This window comes from Camelus bactrianus, chromosome 9 (assembly GCF_048773025.1).
Source record: "Camelus bactrianus isolate YW-2024 breed Bactrian camel chromosome 9, ASM4877302v1, whole genome shotgun sequence".
Classification (NCBI taxonomy): Eukaryota; Metazoa; Chordata; class Mammalia; order Artiodactyla; family Camelidae; genus Camelus; species Camelus bactrianus.
Genome location: NC_133547.1, coordinates 4,988,551 through 5,007,973, shown reverse-complemented (window position 1 = coordinate 5,007,973; position 19,423 = coordinate 4,988,551). Strand labels below are relative to the sequence as shown.

At 54.2% G+C, this 19,423-nt stretch overlaps 1 protein-coding gene, 1 long non-coding RNA gene and 1 other non-coding gene across 3 annotated transcripts; 2 read left to right on the top strand and 1 right to left on the bottom strand.

Moving 5' to 3' along the window:
- Nucleotides 1-5,406: 5,406 nt before the first annotated feature.
- SPACA6 (sperm acrosome associated 6) lies at nt 5,407-17,124 on the top strand. The gene is made up of 9 exons (XM_010969486.3): nt 5,407-5,846; nt 6,097-6,174; nt 12,293-12,361; nt 13,048-13,071; nt 13,441-13,518; nt 13,626-13,732; nt 14,107-14,109; nt 14,173-14,329; nt 14,419-17,124. Exons 1-9 carry the CDS (start codon nt 5,633-5,635, stop codon nt 14,631-14,633), a joined length of 945 nt encoding a protein of 314 aa, XP_010967788.3. The 5' UTR covers nt 5,407-5,632; the 3' UTR covers nt 14,634-17,124.
- Nucleotides 10,680-13,506, bottom strand: LOC123612927 (uncharacterized). The gene is made up of 3 exons (XR_006720220.2): nt 13,370-13,506; nt 11,334-11,486; nt 10,680-10,808 (listed from the first exon to the last, which is right to left on the bottom strand). It is a non-coding gene; the product is annotated as an uncharacterized LOC123612927 (long non-coding RNA).
- A 192-nt stretch (nt 17,125-17,316) lies between the features above and the next one.
- TRNAG-ACC (transfer RNA glycine (anticodon ACC)) lies at nt 17,317-17,388 on the top strand. Its single transcript has one exon. It is a non-coding gene; the product is annotated as a tRNA-Gly (tRNA).
- Nucleotides 17,389-19,423: the final 2,035 nt, after the last annotated feature.

Sequence of the window (19,423 nt, the reverse complement as noted above, 5' to 3'; positions counted from 1 at the left end):
AGTAAAGTAATAGGATCCCACCTGGGGACCAAAAATGGGGAGGTGGTATAATACTTGTGCATAGATGTAGGGAGCTCATCTGGAAAAAGAAATTGGTAAGCATAAGCTGGACCCCGCCCCCGGGGGGCGGGTGCGCAGGGGGCAAGGACAGGGTGGGAGGAAACTGCATTTTTCACTGTTGGCGCCCCAGAACCATGTACCCATCATTGCCTGAATGTCTTCCCTAAATGTTCCTCGACACCTAATGTCCAGTTGGTTCCAAGCTGCACACAGCATCTTCCCTCTCCTGTACCCTCTTCTTCCTCCTAGTTCGACTTCAGGAAAAACTCTGGTCCTCTCAGTGTCTGGGCAAGACTTCTGGCTGTCCTATCTCCTCCACCTCCTCCATCCCCATCACCCGCCTACAACCTGTCAGTCCCCGATCCCTCACATTCTCTGCCCCACCCACCTCTTCTCTGTCCCCAGGGTCCCAGCCCCTGCTCAGGCATCCTCCTCCCCAGCCTCCCAGCCGCCAGCAGTCTCTCCCCCTCAACTCCTGCCCCACGGCCCCAGAGGAGTCTTTCTGACACCCGGATCTAACCCTGCCCCTCCCCTGGCTCACCACTCTCCCCGGCTGCGGGTCACCCTCAGGAGAAAGTTCCTACCCTGGCCTTCCCAGCGCTAGGGGACCTGGCACCGCCCACCACCTCAGCCTCGCCTTCCAGGCTCCTTGGCTCGCGTCCTCTAAGGCTCCGGTAAGACTTGACGGCTGTGCTGTTCTCCCAGAATCGCCCCCTGGTTTCCTGCCGTTGGGCCTCTGCTGAAGCTGTGCCCTCTGGCTGGAACGCCCTTACTGCTCTCGCGCCCGCCCTCTCTCTCTCTCCCTCTCGGTTCTGGGAGGTCATGCCACAACCACCGCCTTCTCCGGGGGTCCTTTCGGCTGTCTCCAGCGCAAAGGATTCCTTCCACCCCTGGGCTCCCACAGCCGCTGGTCCCTCCGTCTGTCATACCCCGATCGCCCTGGATTGGAACTGTCTGCGTCTGGGTCTGTCTCCTCCACCAGATTGTGAGCTCCGTCTGCAAGGGCAGATATGGGTCTGATTCACCTTTCTGTCCCCTGTGGGTGGGTGGGTGGAGAGACCCAAGCGGAGGGAGGGGAAGGAGGCTGGGAGAGCAGAAAGGGGGAGAGAGAGGTAGGGGGGAGCAGACCCTGATGGGGTGGTGGTGGGGGTGATGTAAGGAGAAAGAAAGAGACGCGGAGACAGAGAGAGAGGAGAACGCACACGGCCAGAAGGAGGCAGGCGGGCAGGGAGAAGGAAAGGGAGGAGAGGTGGAGGGGACGAGAGAAAGCGGAGAGCGGACAGAGAACCGGCCCCGGCCGAGGGAGGAGGGAGGGAGGGAGGAGTGGGAGCGCCGCCGGCCCAGCCGCCTCCCGGCCCCTTTTGTCCCTTCCCTCCTCCCTGCGTCACGCTCCCCGGCCCGGCCTCCCCTCCCCGCTCCCTCCCCCGCCCCGCTCCTCCTCCCCGGGGCTGGATGGAATTTTTTCCCCTGGACCGGGGCCAGCTCCGGGGCAGGGGGGAAGCCAGGCCGGACTGGGCCGGGCAGTGGGGAGGGGCCGGGGCGGGGGCCCCCTGGGGAGGGGGCTGGTCCGGCGGGGTCCCGGGCGGGGGAGCCGGGCCCGCAGAGCCGGGAGGAGGCGCAGGCCGGAGGGAATCGGGGAGGAGGGAAGGAGGATGGCGGAGACGCCGGGAGGAAGGGGAGAGGCCGTCGGGCGGCAGAGGCGGGGAGAGGATGGAGAGCTGTCGGCGGCGGCGGAGCCTGGCTCAGCCCGGCCCGGGGGCTGCCCACGGAGATCCCTTCCCCCTCGACGCGGGAGCGGCGGAGCCGTGAGTCTGCAGAGAGGGAGGGGGATGGGGCCCGGTGCCCGGACTCCAGGGTCCCTAGGGGAGGAGGCAGCCGGAGGCCTGAATTTCTAGCTTCTAGGAGGAGGAGGGGGCTGGGAACCCAGACTCCTGAATCCTTGGAGGAGGGGACTGGGGGCCTGGATTACGGGGTCCAGGAGGAGGAGCGGGCAGGGACCACCTCCTGGATTCCACTGGGAGGAGGGAGATGGGGCCAGGGTAGCTAGGTTCGGAGCTGGAGGAGACTAGGGCTAGATGCCCTCCCGGGCCCTCAGGGAAGGTGGCGGGAGAGAGTCTGGCATTGGAGGTGCCTCTGGCAGCGGAAGGGTTAACGTCTGGCTGGAGGGGAGGGGGAGGGGCAGGGAAGGGGCTGCGGGGCTTTGAGGGGTCAAGGGTGAGCCGTGCAAGTGGGAGGGGGCCGCAGAGGAGGGGGGGAGGTTGTCTGGGCTGCCAGACGGGCCAGGGTCAGCGGCGGGGGCAGGGGATGTCTGGCGGAGGAGAGGCCCAGCATCCAGGCTCCCTTGGGGACCCGGGATTCCAGGCCCCAGCCCCCTCCTCCCTTAGACTTGGGAGTCCACAACCCAGCCCCCTCCCTCAGAATTCCAGAATCCGAACCCGTAGTCCCCTTTACCCCAGGATCCAGGAGTCTGGGCCTCCAGCCTCTTCTTCCCTCAAACCTGGGGGGGGGGTCCACATTCCAGCCCCGACTTCACGAAACCCTAGAGTTTGGGGCCCCAGCCCCTGCCTCCCCTGAACCCAGGAGTCCCCACCTCCTCCTTAACCCCAGCTGGAGTCCAGCCCTCTGGGGGTTAAGGGGGCGGGGCCAGCTGGTTGCCATAGTGCCAGACTGTTTGGGTTTGCTCTCTGACCCTTGGGGGCTCCCCAGGGTCTGTGGAGAGGGGGAGGGGGACCCAGACCTGGGGGAAGTCCAGCGCCAACCTTTTCCCCAAATCGGGCCTCTGGGCCCGGGGAGTTCGCGTCTCCACCAAGGCCTTGTCCAGTGACCTTGAACAAGTCCTGACCCGTCTCTGTGGGCCTCAGTTTCCCCAAGGAGAAATTTGTTGGAGGAGTGGGGAGATGCTCAGGTCCTACAAATCTTTAAGATTCTCCGCTTCCCCTCTCTTCTCACCCCCCTCCTCAGGCCCCAGGCAGCCCCGGGGCATGCTGGGAACCTAGGCCTGGGCTCTGGGCCAGGTTGTTGTGGGGGGGGCGGGGGCAGCCTCCTCCCTTCCCCTTCCTCCCCACCTTGGCCTGACTCTCGCCCCCGCCTGAGGGTCTGGGAGGTTGGGAAGGAGGGACGGGGGATGCGAGCTAGGCCCGTAGACCCGTCTCTGGCCCCCTCCTCCCCCTTTCCTCCTCCGCCCCCTTCCCGCCTCTCCTCCCCCTCCTCAGCAGGTCGCTACCCCAGCCCTGGGCCCCTTCTCGAACCACCCCCACCCCACCCCCAGCTCCAGACCTGGCTCTGAGCTGCTGCGAGGGGGAGGGAGAGAGGGAAGGAGAAAGAGGGAGAGGAGAGGGGGGGAGGGAAGGGAGGAGAGAGACCTAGGAGGGAGGGAAGGAGAGAGGGAGAGAAAAGGAGAGAGACAGAGACGGAAGGAGAGAAGGAGACCGAGAGATGGAGAGAAGAGGAGGAGAGGGAGGGAGCCGGGCAGAAACAAGGGAGTGGGGAGGAGAGGGAGACAGGGAAATTGAGGGAGAGAGAGGAGGAGAGGGACAAAGACCGAGGGAGGGGGGAGGAGAAGGCGAGGGTGAAAGACAGAAGAGAAAGGAAAAGAACGAGAAAAGAGAGAGGAGAGAAGGGAGAGAACCAGGAGGGGAGAGAGGAGAGAGACGGACTGAGAAAAGGCCCTGGGAGGAGAAGGAGGAGAAGGCAAAGCGGAGGGGGAGGATGGGCAGGGCAGAGCCAAGGAGAAGCACACGGAGGCAGGAGGAGATGGAGACCAGGTAACATCGGAGCCGAGAGTGGGACCGAGCCGCGAGCGGCAGCAGGAAGAGACCGCGGGACGCTGAGAGAGAACCAGAAAGATGGACATGGTGCGGGAGACAGTGAGAGCAGCACAGATCGAGCCCTGGACAGGGGCGTAGGCTCTCAGGTGCACAGGCTCAGCCCAGGGATGGGGAGGGCGGGTGCTGGTCCCGCCGCCTGGCAGGCCTGGCCCCTCCCACTTACCGGCCGGCTGTAGCCAAGCACCTTCCTTCCCCCTCTCTGGGGCTCAGCCTTCCCACCTGCAAAATGGGGGTGCTCAGGGCACCGAATGCGCCTGCCTACAAGATGACAGGGGCCTGGGGCGGAATCAGCGCTCAGGGCTGGTAGCTGTCAATGTTGTAAATGATGAGAGGCCAAAAGAAGGGACGAGAGTGGGGGAGAAAATATCCAGAAAGACTTTGAAGGTTTTCTATACCGTGGGCAGCCTCCACCCTGGTCTTGGATTGCCATATCTGACAGGTAGGTAGGGAGCCATGTTGCCCAAGGGGCCAGACTCCAAAACAGGTGAGGTTCCCTCTGACCCGGCCTCCAGGAAGCCAGGCTGTGCCTTCTCCAAAGAGGCAGGCCTAGCTGGACTCCCAGGTTTGAGGGAGGGGGCTGGGGGCCTGGCCTCCTGGGTCCCCTGGGGAGATCGGGTCTGTGGACTTGGACTTCTGAGTCTGAGGGAGGAGGGAGCCTGGATTCCAGGGACCTTTGGGGAGGAAGGGTCCAGGGGCCTGAACTCTTGGGTCCGTAGTTAGGAAGAGGCCGAGGGACTGATTCCTGGGTTCCTTGGGGAGGAGGGGGCCGGGGGCCCGGAATCCTGGGTCCTGGCACCCACCCGTAGAACCGACCTTGCGGGGCCTTCGCCGCACACAAGCTCGTGTCTGTGGGTCCGTGTCGGGGGCTCACCATCGCGGCTGGGGCCTCCCCGGCCCTCCCCGCCCTCCCTGGCCCTCCGGGTCCCCGTCTGTCCGTCCATCCGTCTGTCTGTCCACCTGCCGCGCCCCCCGGGCTGAGGTAGGAGGTTGTATAGTTGAGGAGGACACCCACGGAGATCACTATACGGCCTCCTAGCTTTCCCCAGGCTGCGCCCTGCACGGGACGGCCCGGCGGGGACCCCCGACCCCGCTGCCCAACCCGCCGGGCTCAGGGGGCTGCTGCAGGGACCCAGGGAGGAGGAGCTGGGCTGCCCCTCCTGTCCTCTCCCCTGCATTCTTTCCTCCCTCTTCCCTCAAAGAGTTTCTCTCCCATCAAGAAATCTCTGTTTTGCTTTCTCGCTCTGTCTCTCCATCCTCCGTGGAGTCTGCACTGTGGCCTCTCAGGCTCTGTCTCCATCCGTCTCTCACTGTGCTTTCTGGGTCTCGGACCCTCCCAATTTCTCTCTGTGGCTCACTTTCTGTCTTTCGGGTGCTCGAGGTGTCTCTATATCATGTCCATTTCTGCCACACTCCCTCGCTCCACCCCAGGGCCTGGCGGGCCCCCCTGCACACCGCACTGCCGGCCTCTGGGTCCCTGAGACCCTTTAACCTGTGAGGACGTCCAGGGTCACAGGTGAGGTTCTTGGGAGCCTGGCGTCCGGACCAACCACAAGCCTGGGGATTGCTGGCCTGACCCCTGACCCCTGACGCCACACATCCTTCCCCCTTCCTCCCTTAAAACCCTGAACCTGACATCTGATGGGCAACTGAAACCCGACCTCTGACCCCATATCATAAGCCCCTCCCCCACCCTGTGATGACCTCACAAAAGTCACCAGCTTCTCCCCAGTTCAAGACCCTCCGCTATGGCCCTGCTGGTCCCAGCAAGCTCTGTCCTGTCTGCCCTAGTGGCCCTGATGGTCTTCAGGGCCTCCGCCTGGGCCTGTCTCCTCTGCTTCACGTCCTACAATGAGCGCCTCCAAATCTGCCAGATCTTCGCAGGCCTGGAGAGTCCCGACCTTGGGAAGTGTGAGGAGGCCTTCACGGATGCCTTTAAGGGCCTCCTGGACACAGAAATCAGTGAGGAGACCCCCACCATCCTCCAGGGCCCCGAGGGGGTTGGCGGAGGGAAGGACCAGAGATGCTAGGGGAGCCTGAGGGGGACAGAGACTCAGAGACAGGAGGATGTAGATGGGGGAGGGGGGCAGGGACTCAGGGGAGGTGAGAGACCAGTGAGGACAGAGATTCAGAAAGAGAAAGGAAAATGTTTACACTGGGGACATGGTATTGGGGGAGCTGCTTCCCCCAAGCTGCTGCCTCCCACCCCCAGACTACGATGAGCGAGGCCACTTGCACGATGCCTTCACCCAGATGACCCACTTCCTCCAGGAGATGGCTACTGCCCAGGGTGAGTGGGGCAGGGATGGCAGCGGTGGGAGGTGTGGGTTTGGAGCCCCCAGGAGACAGATGTTTGTGCGCAGAAGGCCTGGAACTTGACAGTGATCTCTGGGGAGGTGGCACTGGGAAGCCCAGTGAGCTGGGTTACCTTGTCGGGGAGGAGCAGGTGCTGGTGGAGGGGTGAAGGGACACTGCAGAAGTACCTTAGAGTCTGAAGCCCGCTGGGATCAGGGAGATGTGAGCTCTGACCTCACTGGGTGGCTTGCCCTCTTTCTGGCTGTGAGATTCTGGACCTGTCACTGCCCCACCCCCACCCACCACCCTGGGCCTCAACTTACCCACCTGTAAGATGGGACAGCCTCCTTGCCTCCCAGGACAACCTTGGAACTCAGCGAGAGGGAGGGACCCCTGATGAGACAGACTTCAGGGAGGAGCTCTTCCTTTAGTATAAAATGCACATATTGCCTAGAGCTAACAAAGGGATTCCACATTTTTGACATGTGAGGCTATTAGTGGGAAGGGAGACAGGTGGAAACGGGGAGAGAGGATCATTCAGGTAACAACCGTGCAGGGAGTCAGGCACCCAGGACAGCCCTGGAGTGGGTGAGACCCACGCGTGCAGCTCTGGAGAGATGTGGGCATGTGGTGGTGGGAAGGGACCTCAGGGCTGGGGCAACCCTCATGACCCAGGAGAGGCATGAGCCATAATCACACCAGGCCACCGTGATCACATGACACAGGATCCCCCCAGTGTGTTGGAGACTGGAACTGTCAGGGGTGGGCGTGTGGGAAGGAGGCCTGACTGCTGGCTCTTGTGCAGTGTCACCGGCCACCTCAGTGGTCCGGGGCTTTGGACTTACCACAGCACCCTTGTTTTATCACTCCTTTTGCTTCCTGATCTTGCCCACCAAGCTTTTGGACAAAGCTCCCCAAGGATGAGGAAGTTCCCACCTCCTCCCCGGGGAGGGCACTCCAAGGGGCCAGCATGGGGAAGACTTTAGCTTCCGATCCCCATCCCCAAAGTGAGAGCTGAAGAACTCAGGGCTGCCAGTCAGGGAAGGGAGTCTCAAGACTCCAGGAGAGGCCCTTTTTCCCCCACAGAGACCAGCTTGTCACAGAAGGTTTTGGAAACAGTGAGAACAAGTCCAGCTCTGGGGGTCAAAGACCTTCTTGGGCTGTGTGGGGGACAGACTGGAGCAGGGGAGAGAGCGGAGGCTGGGAGGCCCCGGTGGAGGCTGTGGTGACGGAGGCCTGAGCTGGGACGGGGATTATAAAGGTGAACATCTGAGAGGCAGCAGATCCATGAGTCCAGGGTTCAGCTGGGAGTCAAGGGAGAGTTGAGACTCTGTCCTTAAGGAGCTGGGCTGTGAGCTGGGAAAGATGAGGTCAGCTCTGCATGAAGTTCCTCTGGTGCCCATATGGAGGACGGACTAGAGGGAGAGACTGGAGGCCGGGAGAAGCTGGTGCAATACATTCCATAGATATTTATTGAATGGGCCACATTCAGGGGACACAGCTGTGACCAAAACTGCATACCACCTGCCCTGAGGTTGCTTATATTGAGGGGGGCAGTGAGGGGGAAACAGAAGAGGAAGGAAATGGGGTGACCAATGGGGTGATCATTTTAAATAGGTTGATCGGGGGAGGTGCAGATGAGAAGGTCCAATTTGAGCAAAGACCTGTACTGGGTGACAGTGAAAGCCTGGCAGATGATCTGGGGAGAGAGCTTCCAGGCAGAGGGAAGCACCAGTGCAAAGGTCCTGGGGCCAGTGAGGCTAGAGTGGACCTTGCAGGGCAGTAGTTCTGCAGCCTCACAGTATATGGTATAATCTCCTGGGAGCTTATTAAAGTGATTAAAATGCAGACTCCTGGGCCCCACCCTCCGGTTTCTGACCAGTAGGTCTGAGGTGGGGCCCAGAATGGACATTCCTAATGCATTCCCAGCCGATGCTGCTGCTGATCTGGGAAGACAGTTTGAGAACTGCTGTTGTGGGCCCTTAGACTGACTTCAGCCAAGGTGCTCCCTCTTTCCAGCTATATCTGGTGAGCATTAGTTCAGCCAGTCTCTTCGGCTTTTGTTCACGATACGGGGAAGCCCTTGGAGGATTTTACGGACAGAGAGATGGGGAGGATCGGACTAAGGCCATGTAGGTCAGGGCAGAAGCAGAGAGACCAGTGAGGAGACAGTCAGTGATGGTTTGGTCCTGTTGCGGTAGTTCAGGTGGACCAAGATGAAGCTGCCCCCTACATAGAAGACGCTGTGTCTGCAGACTTATTTATGTTAATTATCCTCCTAAAGAATATCTTTATACCAGCCCTGCGAGGTGGGGGTTTATAGCCCCCATTCTTCAGATGGGGACGTTGGGGCTCAGCTGGACAGTGGGGACAGACTCAGAGATATCTGGACCAGTCCTATGTGGAATGAGGGAGATGGACGATTCCTGGGTCTTTCTCAGATGGAGGACCCGAGAGATGGATGTGCTGACTCACAGCAGCTCCTGGTGGTGGCCAGTGATACTGTTAGTGTAGGTAAGGCATGGAGTGGAGAGGGTGGTGTAGGGAGAGGGCAGTGTACCACAGGTAATGGTCACAAGTGGACCGCCTGGGTTCCAATTTAGCTGGGTGTCCTTGGGCCCCCTTCCTTAATTTCCCCATCTCAAACCTGGGGATGGTGATACCAGATACCAGTTATAATATGTCAATTTCTGGTGTACAGCACACTGTCCCAGTCATGCATATACATACACATATTTGTTTTCATATTCTTTTCCATTAAAGATATTGAATATAATTCCCTGTGTTATACAGAAGAAATTTTTAATCTATTTTTACATATAGTGGTTAACATCTGCAAAACTTAAACTCCCAAATTTATCCCTTCTGTCCCCCTTTCCCCTGGTAACCGTAAGATTGTTTACTTTGTCTGCAAGTCTGGTTCTTTTGTAGATGAGTTCATTAGTGTCCTCTTTTTCCTTTTCTTTTTATTTTTTATTTTTTTTAGATTCCACATGAGTGATATCATATGGTATTTTTCTTTCTCTTTCTGGCTTACTTCACTTAGAATGACGATCTCCAGGCCCATCCATGTTGCTGCAAATAGCATTGTTTTATTCTTTTTTTAATCACTGAGTAGTATTCCATTGTATAAATATACCACGACTTCTTTATCCAATCACCAGGCACCATTCTAAGTGCTTAGAGACATTATCCTATGCAATCATTAAGTGGTACTGGGCCACATAGTTTGTGAGGGGGAACGCTTTTACATCGTATGACATAAGTTCTCCCCACCAGCCCTGTGAGGTTGATACCAATATTGTCCCCATTTTATGAATAAGGAGACTGAGGATCAGGATGGTTAGATACTTGGCCAAGGTCACATAGGGAGGAGGACTTGTGATGCATACCTCAGGTGTGAGACAGGTGTGCTCATAGAGAACTCAAACTCAGATGATCAGAAACAGTTGAAGTTCCTAATCTTTGGGGGAGACTTTATAACATCCACCTGCGCCCCCTTGTGGTTCACTTAGCATCACCCCCACCCCTTGGCCTCTCTGGGTATTTCACTCCATCCCTAGTTTACTACTATGCTTCACTAGATATATGACATTCTCCCCTGCCCCATGGCTAGCTTGGTATATCCCACACACCCTCCCCATGAGTCATTTGGTTTGGCCCATAGATATTCCTTGGATGCCTTCCCAACATCCTGGCCACTCATTTGAGCACCCCACTCTGACCACATCCTCCTTACCAGGCTGCCATCTCCAGACCACATGCCTGCCTTGTGGCCAAAGAGAGACCTCTAAGTCCATGACCCATCATTTTGAACCTGCTCCCTTGCTTCAGTGCCCCCTCTCTCCAGCTTACACCCAATGACCATCACTTCAGCCAGTCTCCTCCCAGTCTCCTCAATTCCCTCCCTTTTTGTATGGTTTTAAGTGGCAGAGGAACGTGCAATGACTTAAACAAGCTAGAAGTTCATTTCTCCCATATAAAATAAGTCTTGAGGTTGGCCCTCAAGGCTAGCATGGCAGCTCCATTTTCTCTGGGACCTAAGCTTCTTCCAGATTTCTGCTTTACCATCCTAGTGTATACCCCTTTTATCCTTATGGTCCTATATAACTGCTAGAGCTCCAGCCCTCAAACCCAGTTTCAGGCAGCAGGATGGAAGAAAGGGAAAGGATCAATAAAATGGCATCATTTCTCTTTTAGGGATACTTCCTGTAACTCACACATGACACTTGCACTTACATTACAGTGATCAGAACTTGGTCATAGGACACCCCCCCCCAACCAGGTCACGTGACCATGGTTGGAAGGGAGGCTTTTAGCTGGGGTGGGGAGTGGGGCAGGGCGGGGTGCTTTCCTAGCTGAAAATCAGTGTCATGTTACTAAAAAGAAAGTAGACACCTTGAGGCAACTGGCAATCTCTGTGTATTAGTTTGCTCAGGCTGCTGTAACAAAATACCATAGACTGGGTGGCTTAAATAACAAATTTGTTTGTTCACCATTCTGGAGGCTAGAAGTCCAAGATCAAGGTGTCAGTGTTGGCAGGGTTGGTTTCTTCTGAGGCCTGGCTCCTTGGCTTGTAGATGACTGTCTTCCTTCTGTGTGTGTCTGTGTCCAGATTTTCCTCCTCTTCTAAGGAAATCAGTCATGTTGGATTAAGGCCCACCATAATGATCTCATTTTGACTTAATTACCTCCTTAAGACTCTATCCCTAACTATTACATTCTGAAGGCCTGGGGGTTAGGACTTCAACATCTGAATTTGGGAGGGACACAGTTCAGCCCATAACACCCTGTCCCATTTCTGACTGCTAAAACCATCTCCACCAGTAAATCATTCCAGCCATCCGCTTGGAAAAAGCCAAAAAACTTTATAGTGTTGAGGCCATTACGATGGTCAAAACTCAAACAGCCATAGGACAGAGAACATAAAGGGAGTGAAAGAGGAGTGGAAATGAAGAGGCTAGGGACCCTGAAAAAGTGGTGGGTGTGTGCCCTCTCTAAAGGGGCTGGCTGCTACTAAGCTCCAGCTAATGTGCCTCATGGAAATAGTCTGTGTTACAGCTCTTCCAAATTCTTTAAAGGGATGCCAAACATTTTATTTGACTTCCCCAAATTTTATATGATGGCAACTGGTTCATTTTGAAAAATACTTACCAGGCCAAATATAACACATCCAAAGTCTGGACTGGGGCCACAGACCTCCAGTTGTGGTCTCCATTCCAGTTGGATCCTGGAATTCATTCTTCACATACCAATTGAGCACTTTCTAAGACTCGGGGCCCTCGCCTGGGTTCTGAGAACACAGTGCTAAAGAAGGACAGGTTTGCTTACTTAAGAGACAGGCTTAGCGGGGAGGTATAGCTCAGTGGTAGAGTGAGTGCCTAGCATGCATCAAGGACCTGGGTTCAATCCCCAGTACCTCTATTTTAAATAAAAATAAATAAATAAAATAAATAAAAACCTAATTACCTCCTCCCCCCAATTTTGTTTTTTTAATTTTTAAAGGCTTAAATGATCACTATATATACAGTAATATTTGGAAACTGGTGAGAGCTCTGAAGGGGGCACTAGTAGAGACAAAAATAGGGTACTGGATTCAATTAGATCTGTGGTCAGGGAAAACCTCTAAAGAGGTGACATGAGGTATAACATGGAAGATGAATAGTAGGAGGGGGAAAGATGTGCTAGGAACAGAAGCCAGCATGTGCAAAGGCCCTGGGGTGCTAGACAATGTGGTTCTTTTCATATTAGGGGTAATGAAAGGTGGGTAATAGGGATGGAGTAGAGAGGGAGAGGAGACTAGGCCTAATGGGCCTTGGAAGAAATTTGATCTTCATGCTCCCCTTTCCCCTCAACAAGATAAAGTCAGATGATGCAGAAGGGTTCCATCAGAGAGATAGTCCAGAGGCAGCAGAAGGTAGGAGACTTGGGGACTTGTCAGCCTTCTGGGTAGACAGGGTAGGAGGAGGTGAGAAGAGGGATGTGGTATATACCAGAGACCCGCGGGTGGAGAGGGACTGGGGAAGGGGCACAAACACCATGACGACAAGTTCTACAAGCTCAGCCAGCCTTGGGGAAGTGTGTGCACTACAAGGACTCCCTCCACCCTCCAGGGTCCTTTCGGGTCGCCTTCCCTGATGCCGCAAAGAAAATGGAAAAGGTTATATTACAGCTTAAAGAAGGTAAAACAGACCATCTCCTTCCCCTAGGCACAAACCCCACTCCCGCGAACCCCATCCGCTTCCTTCAGACCAATCCCCTGGCCCGATCTCGTCCCTTGGTGGGTCACTCCTGACAGCCTCTTTCCCTGCTTGGACTTCTCTGGGTCCGGCCCCACCCCTCTAGCTAGGACCGCTTCTTAAGACAGTCCTGTCCCAGATTAGCCTGGACTTCTTCCTGGATCTCTGTGTCTGGCCCTGTGTGCTCGGTGAAGTTTCCTTTCCAATTGGGCCTCTAGTGGGCTGCTTCTAGTCCTGCCACACCTCCTAATTAAACCCTGGCTAACTCCCCTAATTAAACCCTGATCCCTCAGAGGATCGCCGAGGATCTAGGCCCACCTCGGTGGAATACACCAGGACTGGCCTTGCCTCCTTAGTGCCAGCAGCAGACCTGCCGCCCTTGTCCCCACACCTGGCCTTAGATGCTCGCAGTAGGCCTGTGCCTGACCTCTTAGTGGAATGCTGCAGGCCCCACCCCGCCTACAGGTGGAATGCTGCTGGCTTTTCCCCGCCCCCTAGGTGGACCGCGGCAGGCCTGGCTCTGTCCCCTCGGAGGAATGCACCCGGCCCAGTAACAGTTACTGTAGGGAAGCTTCAAGTGGGCACCTCCTGCGACTTACAGGGTAGTAATTCTTCCTCTCTCTCCACAGCCCAAGCCTGCATCCCTCCCTGTGGTAAGCACTTCATTCAAAGCTCGGAATTGCTGGGGGAGGTGGTAGGGGCCGCTACAGGGGACTGGGAGGAGTGGGAGAGCACAGGTGGGTCTCTGATCCGAAGGGGGCCAATAAGAGCCCTGGAGAAAAGTAAGTACACCCGGTATTGTTCACAAACCTCATAAAAGGCGGGCCCGAAAACTAAGGCAAACCAATAGGAACCCGAGAAGCTGGAGACTGGCGTGAGGTAGCAAATGTGAGCAGGGAAGGCGGGGCTCAGATTCGGTCTGGAGGGTAGAACCCAGGGAGGTATTTAGACCTTAAGGTGGCCGAAGGGACCCGGGATGGGGAAGGCAGATGGAGCCCAGACACAGCGTTCCCGTTCCGTAGGACTCCAGGAGGTCGCCCGGCGTTTCCGCTGCCGCGGGTGCTACTCCACGGTCTGCGACCTCCCGCTGGACTGCCCAGGTGAGGGGCGTGGCCTTGAAGGGCAAGGAACCTGACATACTGGAGGAGGGAGCTGAGCAAGGAGGGGCGTAGTCCGGGGCGGGGCCTTGACGCCACCCTGTCTTCAGTTAAGGACGTGACAGTGACTCGGGGTCAACAGGCTATGTTCTCTTGCACTGTGAACTTCCAGCTGCCGAAGGAAGAGATCACCTATTCCTGGAAGTTCGCAGGAGGTGTGAGTCAGGGCGGGACCAGCGCAAAGGGTCTAGGGGGCGGGTTATACTTCCCAGGAGGTTGCGGAGTCAGGACGGAGCGGGTGGACAAGCTCTAGAGTCTCCGTCCAGATTCAGACTTCGTGCAAGGGGAGGGTTCTGGCATTTAGGGGAAGAGTCAAAGCTCACAATGCAGAACCAGAGATCGGGTATTTATCCGTAAGGGTTTGGGGCGGGATTGCAAATATTAGGCTTATGGGGCGGAGTCAAGACTTAGAAGGCGGGGCTATGCGCGAAGAATCGCGCAGAAGAGCTGAGGGTGGAGCCGGGGCTCGGGAAGGCGTGGCCTGGCTCAGGGGTGGGCCTTGTACCTAGCGGCTGGGCGAGCCGGGCGGAGGGAGTGTCTCCTGGGTTTGGGGCGGCGTCCCGCTGCTCGCGCCGCGTCAGCCCGAGCGTGCCGCAGATCCGGACTCAGGACCTGTCCTACTTCCGAGAGATTCCGCGGGCCCAAGGATACCTGGCGCGGATCCGGCCAGTGCAGCCCACGCACGGCGGGACCTTCTCTTGCGTGATCACGCACGACCAGCGACCCCTGGCGCGGCTCTACTTCTTTCTTAACGGTGCGGGCGGGGCGGGGCGGGGCTGAGCGACTAGAGGGCGGGGCTACGGGGGTGGGGCGCGCGCCCGGCTGACGTGCGCGCCCCCGCAGTGACGGGGCCGCCTCCGCGCGGGGAGACCGAACTCCAGGTCTCTTTTCGGGAAGTGTTGCGCTGGGCGCCTCGGGAGGCGGAGATGATCGAACCCTGGAGACCGAGCCTGGGCGAGCTGCTGGCCAGACCCGAGGCTCTGACGCCAGGCAACCAGTGCCTGCTCGCGGCCGCTGTGGCGTTAGCATCAGCCGGTGTGACCGTGCTGGCGTGGTGAGTCCCCCGGGACCCCGGAGTCCCACATCCGGTTCTCTCCTTCCTCAGACCCGGGAGTCTGGGTTCCCAGCCCCTTCCTACTTAGGAGTCCAGGCCCCCACCCCTCTCCTTCCTCAGACCAGGAGTCCTAGCCCTGTCACCTACCTTTGGGTCCCAGGCTCCAGGACGCAGATTTCTGGTACCCGGCCTCTATCCCTCCACACATAGACAAACACTTTGTTTCCAGGATGTTCGTTCGTTCGTTCTTTCTTTCTTTCTTTCTTTCTTTCTTTCTTTCTTTCTTTCTTTCTTTTCTTTCTTTCCTTTCTTTTCTTTCTTCCTTTCCTTTCCTTTCCTTTCTTTCCTTTCTTTTTTCACTTTTATTTTTTTAATGGAGGTGCTGAACCTAGGACCTCATACATGCTAAGCATACGCTCTACCACTGAGCTTTCTGTCTCCCCTTGCAGGATATTCTTTCGATGGTACTTAAGCAGCAGCTAACAAAGGTATATTTTTCTTCCTTATCCGATTTCCATCCCTAAAATAAAGAATATATTTAAGCTCTCTAGATTCTTTCATCTTTGAAGGCGGTCACTAACGTAGGAGGAAGGGCGGCATATCCCAAATATGCCTAGGTGAGCAGGCCCCCACCATGACAATAATATACACGGCTGTCACAGTTCGAGCCCAGACCCCTCCCCAGATTTCAGGCAGGATCCTGGACATTTCTACCTGCAGGCATCACCCTTAAGTAGAGTCCTTGATGTCACCCTGAAAGCTGCTTCCTCCTCAAGGCTTTCCTGCTGTCATAAAGGGCACCACCATCCACCCAGCTGCCCAACGAGAAACTAAGCTGCATTTAATCCTTCCTCCACTTCCAGTCTTCCAAGTCTCAGCCTTCTCAATTCCTGACTCTCTCGTGAAGTTGCCTTCTCTCTATGTGGTCCCAGTCACCACCATCTTTTGCCAGAAACAGTGTAGCAGTGTCCCCATTGGCCTCCCTGGCTCATCTTGGCCTTGTCCCACCTCAATCCATTGCCCACAAAACAGCCAGAGTAATATTTTGAAGTTTGTCAGATTGGAGCACTCCTCTTACCAGAACCCTTCAGTGCCTGCCCCACCCCCCATTGCCATTGGAACAAAATCCAGTTCCTAGTCAAGGCCTTCAAAGTTCCCCAAGGTTCTGGCTAACCTTGGCTTGCCCCACTCTTTGCCCTTGATCTTTCTACCGGGTAGAAAGATCTTTGGCCTTTGCTCATTTCTTGTATTCATCCAGATTCTTCTTATTCTCTGCAGGACCTGGGTCCATGCTGTTTTCTGCCTAGACTAATATTTCTTCCCTTTTTGGTCTAGTTAAGTCAGTTAGGATTTCCCCTGAACGGCCTTTACATGAATTAACCCATTATTCCCCATGACAGCTCTCTGTGGGCTGGCACGGTATTTATGGGCCTGACTCCACCTCCCTCTCATCCCCCTCTTAGCCCCACTGGCCTTCTTTTTTTTGGCCCTTCAACATGCAAAGCTCAGTCCTGTCTCTGGGCCTTTGCACATGCTGTTCTTCATACTTGAAATGACTTTACTCTGAACCTCACAAAGCCACCTCCCTCTCACTGCACAGGTCCCAGCTCTAGTGTCACCTTCTCTGACGACTCCCGTCACCCCATAACTGACCTCCCCCTCTTTTACCTTGTGCATAGCACTCCTTCAGGCCTAATGTAAACTTCTTTTTTAATTTGGTTTCATGCCTTCCCCACTTGAAAGGTAAGCTCCTTCACATCCTTATTCACTGATGTGTTCCCCTTCACTGATTCATTCAGTCAGCAAACAGTTACTGAGTGTTTACTACGTGCCAGGCATTTTCAAGGCCCTGTAGAAACAGCAGTGAAAAAATCAGAAGAGACAAAAATCTGCACCTTCAAGATGAAGGAGACAATTAATAGATACAAACTGTTATGTATAAAATAAATAAGCTACAAGGATATATTAAACAGCACAGGGAATACAGCCAGTATTTTATAATAACTTTATTTGGGGGGGGGGGTGTAGGTTTATTTATTTATTTTTTAATGGAGGTACTGGGGATTGAACCCAGGACCTCAAGCATGCTAAGCACACACTCTACTACTGAGCTATACCCTCCTCCTACAATAACTTTAAATGGAGTGTAGTCTATACAAATATTGAATCACTATGTTGTACACCTGAAACTTATATAGCACTGTAAGTCAACTATACTTCAATTTTTTAAAAAAAAATCTGCACCCTCATGGAGTTGAGATTCTCGTTGATGGTCAAAAAATAAACAAAAAAATTAAGCAAAAATACTCATCAAGTCATATGATAATGGGTGTGATGGAGAAAATAAAGCAGAGAAGCAGAGATGGGGGTGTTGGGGGAAGAAGGGTAACAATAGGATCTTTGGACAAGGCCTCACTGACAGTGACACCATGATAAACTTACTTACAAAACAAACAGGCTCACAAATAAAAAAAAAAAAAAAAAAAGGAAAGAAACAGACTCTCAGACATAGAAAACAAACTTATGGTTACCAAAGGGAAAGGGGAGTTGAGGATAAATTAGGAGTTTGGGATTTGCAGATACACACTACTATGTGTAAAATAGAAAAACACACTATGCTGTACACCAGAAACTGACAGAGCATGGTCAACAGTACTTCAATTTAAAAAAAAAAGAAGGACTTAGAGGGAGGGTGTAGCTCAGTGGTAGAGCGATGCTTACCATGCACCAGGTCCTGGGTTCAATCCCTAGTACCTCCATTAAATAAGTAAATAGACCTGATTAACTCCCCCCCCCCAAAAAAATTAAGTAATGAAAACATTTTAAAAAGGACTTGAAGGGGATGAGGTGCAAGCCATGTGGATATTTGTGTCAAGAGCTCTCCAGGCAAAAGAAACAGCAGGGGCAAAAGCCCTGGGGCAGGAGTTTGCCTGGTGTGCGGAGGAGTAGCCAGGAGGTCAGTATACCAGAGCAAGGCTTTAGGAAATGAGTATGCCATGAGGTCAGAGGGAGCACGGGGGACCAGTTCACGCAGGACCTTGGCCACTGTAAGGTCTGCATTTTCCTCTGTATGAGATCATTGTGAGTTTTGAGCCAAGGAAGGTCATGGTGGTATTAGACTGGACTTACTCAGCTCCTGCATGGATGACAGACTGTAGCAGGGGCAGGGGTAGAAGCAGGGATCACTGCTGGGTGCTGCGGTCATCCAGGCAAGAGATAGCAACTTTTTACATTTAATTTGGGGGGCGGTAGGTAATAAGGTTTATTTATTTATTATTACTTTTGGTGTAGGTACGGGGGTCGAACCCACGACCTCATGCATGCTAGGCACACACTCTACCACTGGGCTATACCCTCCCCCTGAGACAGCAACTTAATAATTGAGGGAAGAGTTGTGGTTTGGGGACAGAGTGGTGACAGGGAAGGTGAGGAGCAGTGCTTCTAGATCTGTCTTGAAGATAGAGCCATTGGGATTTGCTGATGCATCAGCATGTTGGGTGTGAAAGAAAAGAGAAGGGTCAAGGATCCATTGTCTGGACAGCAGCAACGTCCAGGAGAACCCTCTGACGTAGGGGACTGTTCTAGATCTGCCCTGTCCAGTATGGCAGCCACCAACCCCATGTGGCCACAAAGCACGTGAAATATGGCCAGTGCAATTGAGAAAGTGAATTTATAATCTTTTATAACTTAGATGACATAAATCTAAATCATCCTTCTGTGACAGTAAAAGTCATTGGAGCCTGTGTCCAGGGATCTTTAATTCTGGGTCACACCCTCTTTGTTTATTTGACTGAGAGCTCCTGGAAGGCAGGCTCTGCCTCTTGTTTTTGTATTTTCGAACCTGGCAAAATGTGTGGAATTCAGTAGGAATTTAAATGTTTTTGTGACAGATTGACTGAGTCAAAGAATGATGGAGTTGAAAAAAGAACTTAATTTAGTCCCACATGGTGATGGCCACTGTTGTGAACAGTGCAGCTGTAGCATTTGGGGGCCTGAGCAGCTGGAAGGATGGAGTTCTGTTTCTTGAGATAAGGGAGACTGTTAGAGGAGAAGATTTCATGGGGATTGAGGAGGATAGATTGGGAGCTGGGTCTAGTATTAGGTATCCAACTGGAAACATTTTGGAGGCAGTTGGGTACACAATTTAGGGACGAGATCTCCTCTGAAGATGGAAGTTTCAGAGTCCCGCCTCCAGACGTGGAGCATGGATGAGGCATTCGTGTACAAAAGAAGTAAGTGTAGGTGGATGAAAGAGGTGGATGAGAGGTTTCTTTTTGATCAGTCAGCAACATGAAGAGGAACCCACAAGGAAAACAGGGATGGCAGGGCAGCTGTGGCATTCCGGAAGCCACGTGAAGAAAGCATTTCAAGGAGAGAGTGATCAGCTGTCTCAGAGGCTGGATCATAAAGCCTGTTTCATGAAGCAAAGGAGATTAGTGTTAATTTTTTTTTTTTAATCTGGTTTTTGGTTGCTGCCTGTACTTCATGTTTTCTTCTGTAAAGAGCTTTGAAGTTTTGATCTGTGCTGTTGTTATGCCAGTAACCGTGTGTGTCAGATGTGTGATGCATTTTCCCTTCTCCATGTGTGTTATGTCCTTTAACAGAAGGCACAGCTGAGTCCCAGCTAACTGGAGTCACTTTGCTGTTTTGCTGCTTGTTGCATGCACATAGGAATGGGCAGCGAGCTCCTTTCCCCTTCCCCAGAGCCGTTTGATCTCTCCCAAAATATACCAGCAGCCTGCTTACTACTAAACTCAATCCAAAAGGCCTTTAAAAATACAGTGGATATCTTTT

What these genes read in the sequence shown, in the direction of transcription:
- SPACA6 (XM_010969486.3), top strand. Translation starts at nt 5,633, where the DNA reads ATGGCCCTGCTGGTCCCAGCAAGCTCTGTCCTGTCTGCCCTAGTGGCC. An exon ending in GGAGATGGCTACTGCCCAGG is followed by an intron (nt 6,175 to 12,292) that starts GTGAGTGGGGCA and finishes TCCACCCTCCAG; the next exon opens with GGTCCTTTCGGGTCGCCTTC. An exon ending in TATATTACAGCTTAAAGAAG is followed by an intron (nt 12,362 to 13,047) that starts GTAAAACAGACC and finishes CTCTCTCCACAG; the next exon opens with CCCAAGCCTGCATCCCTCCC.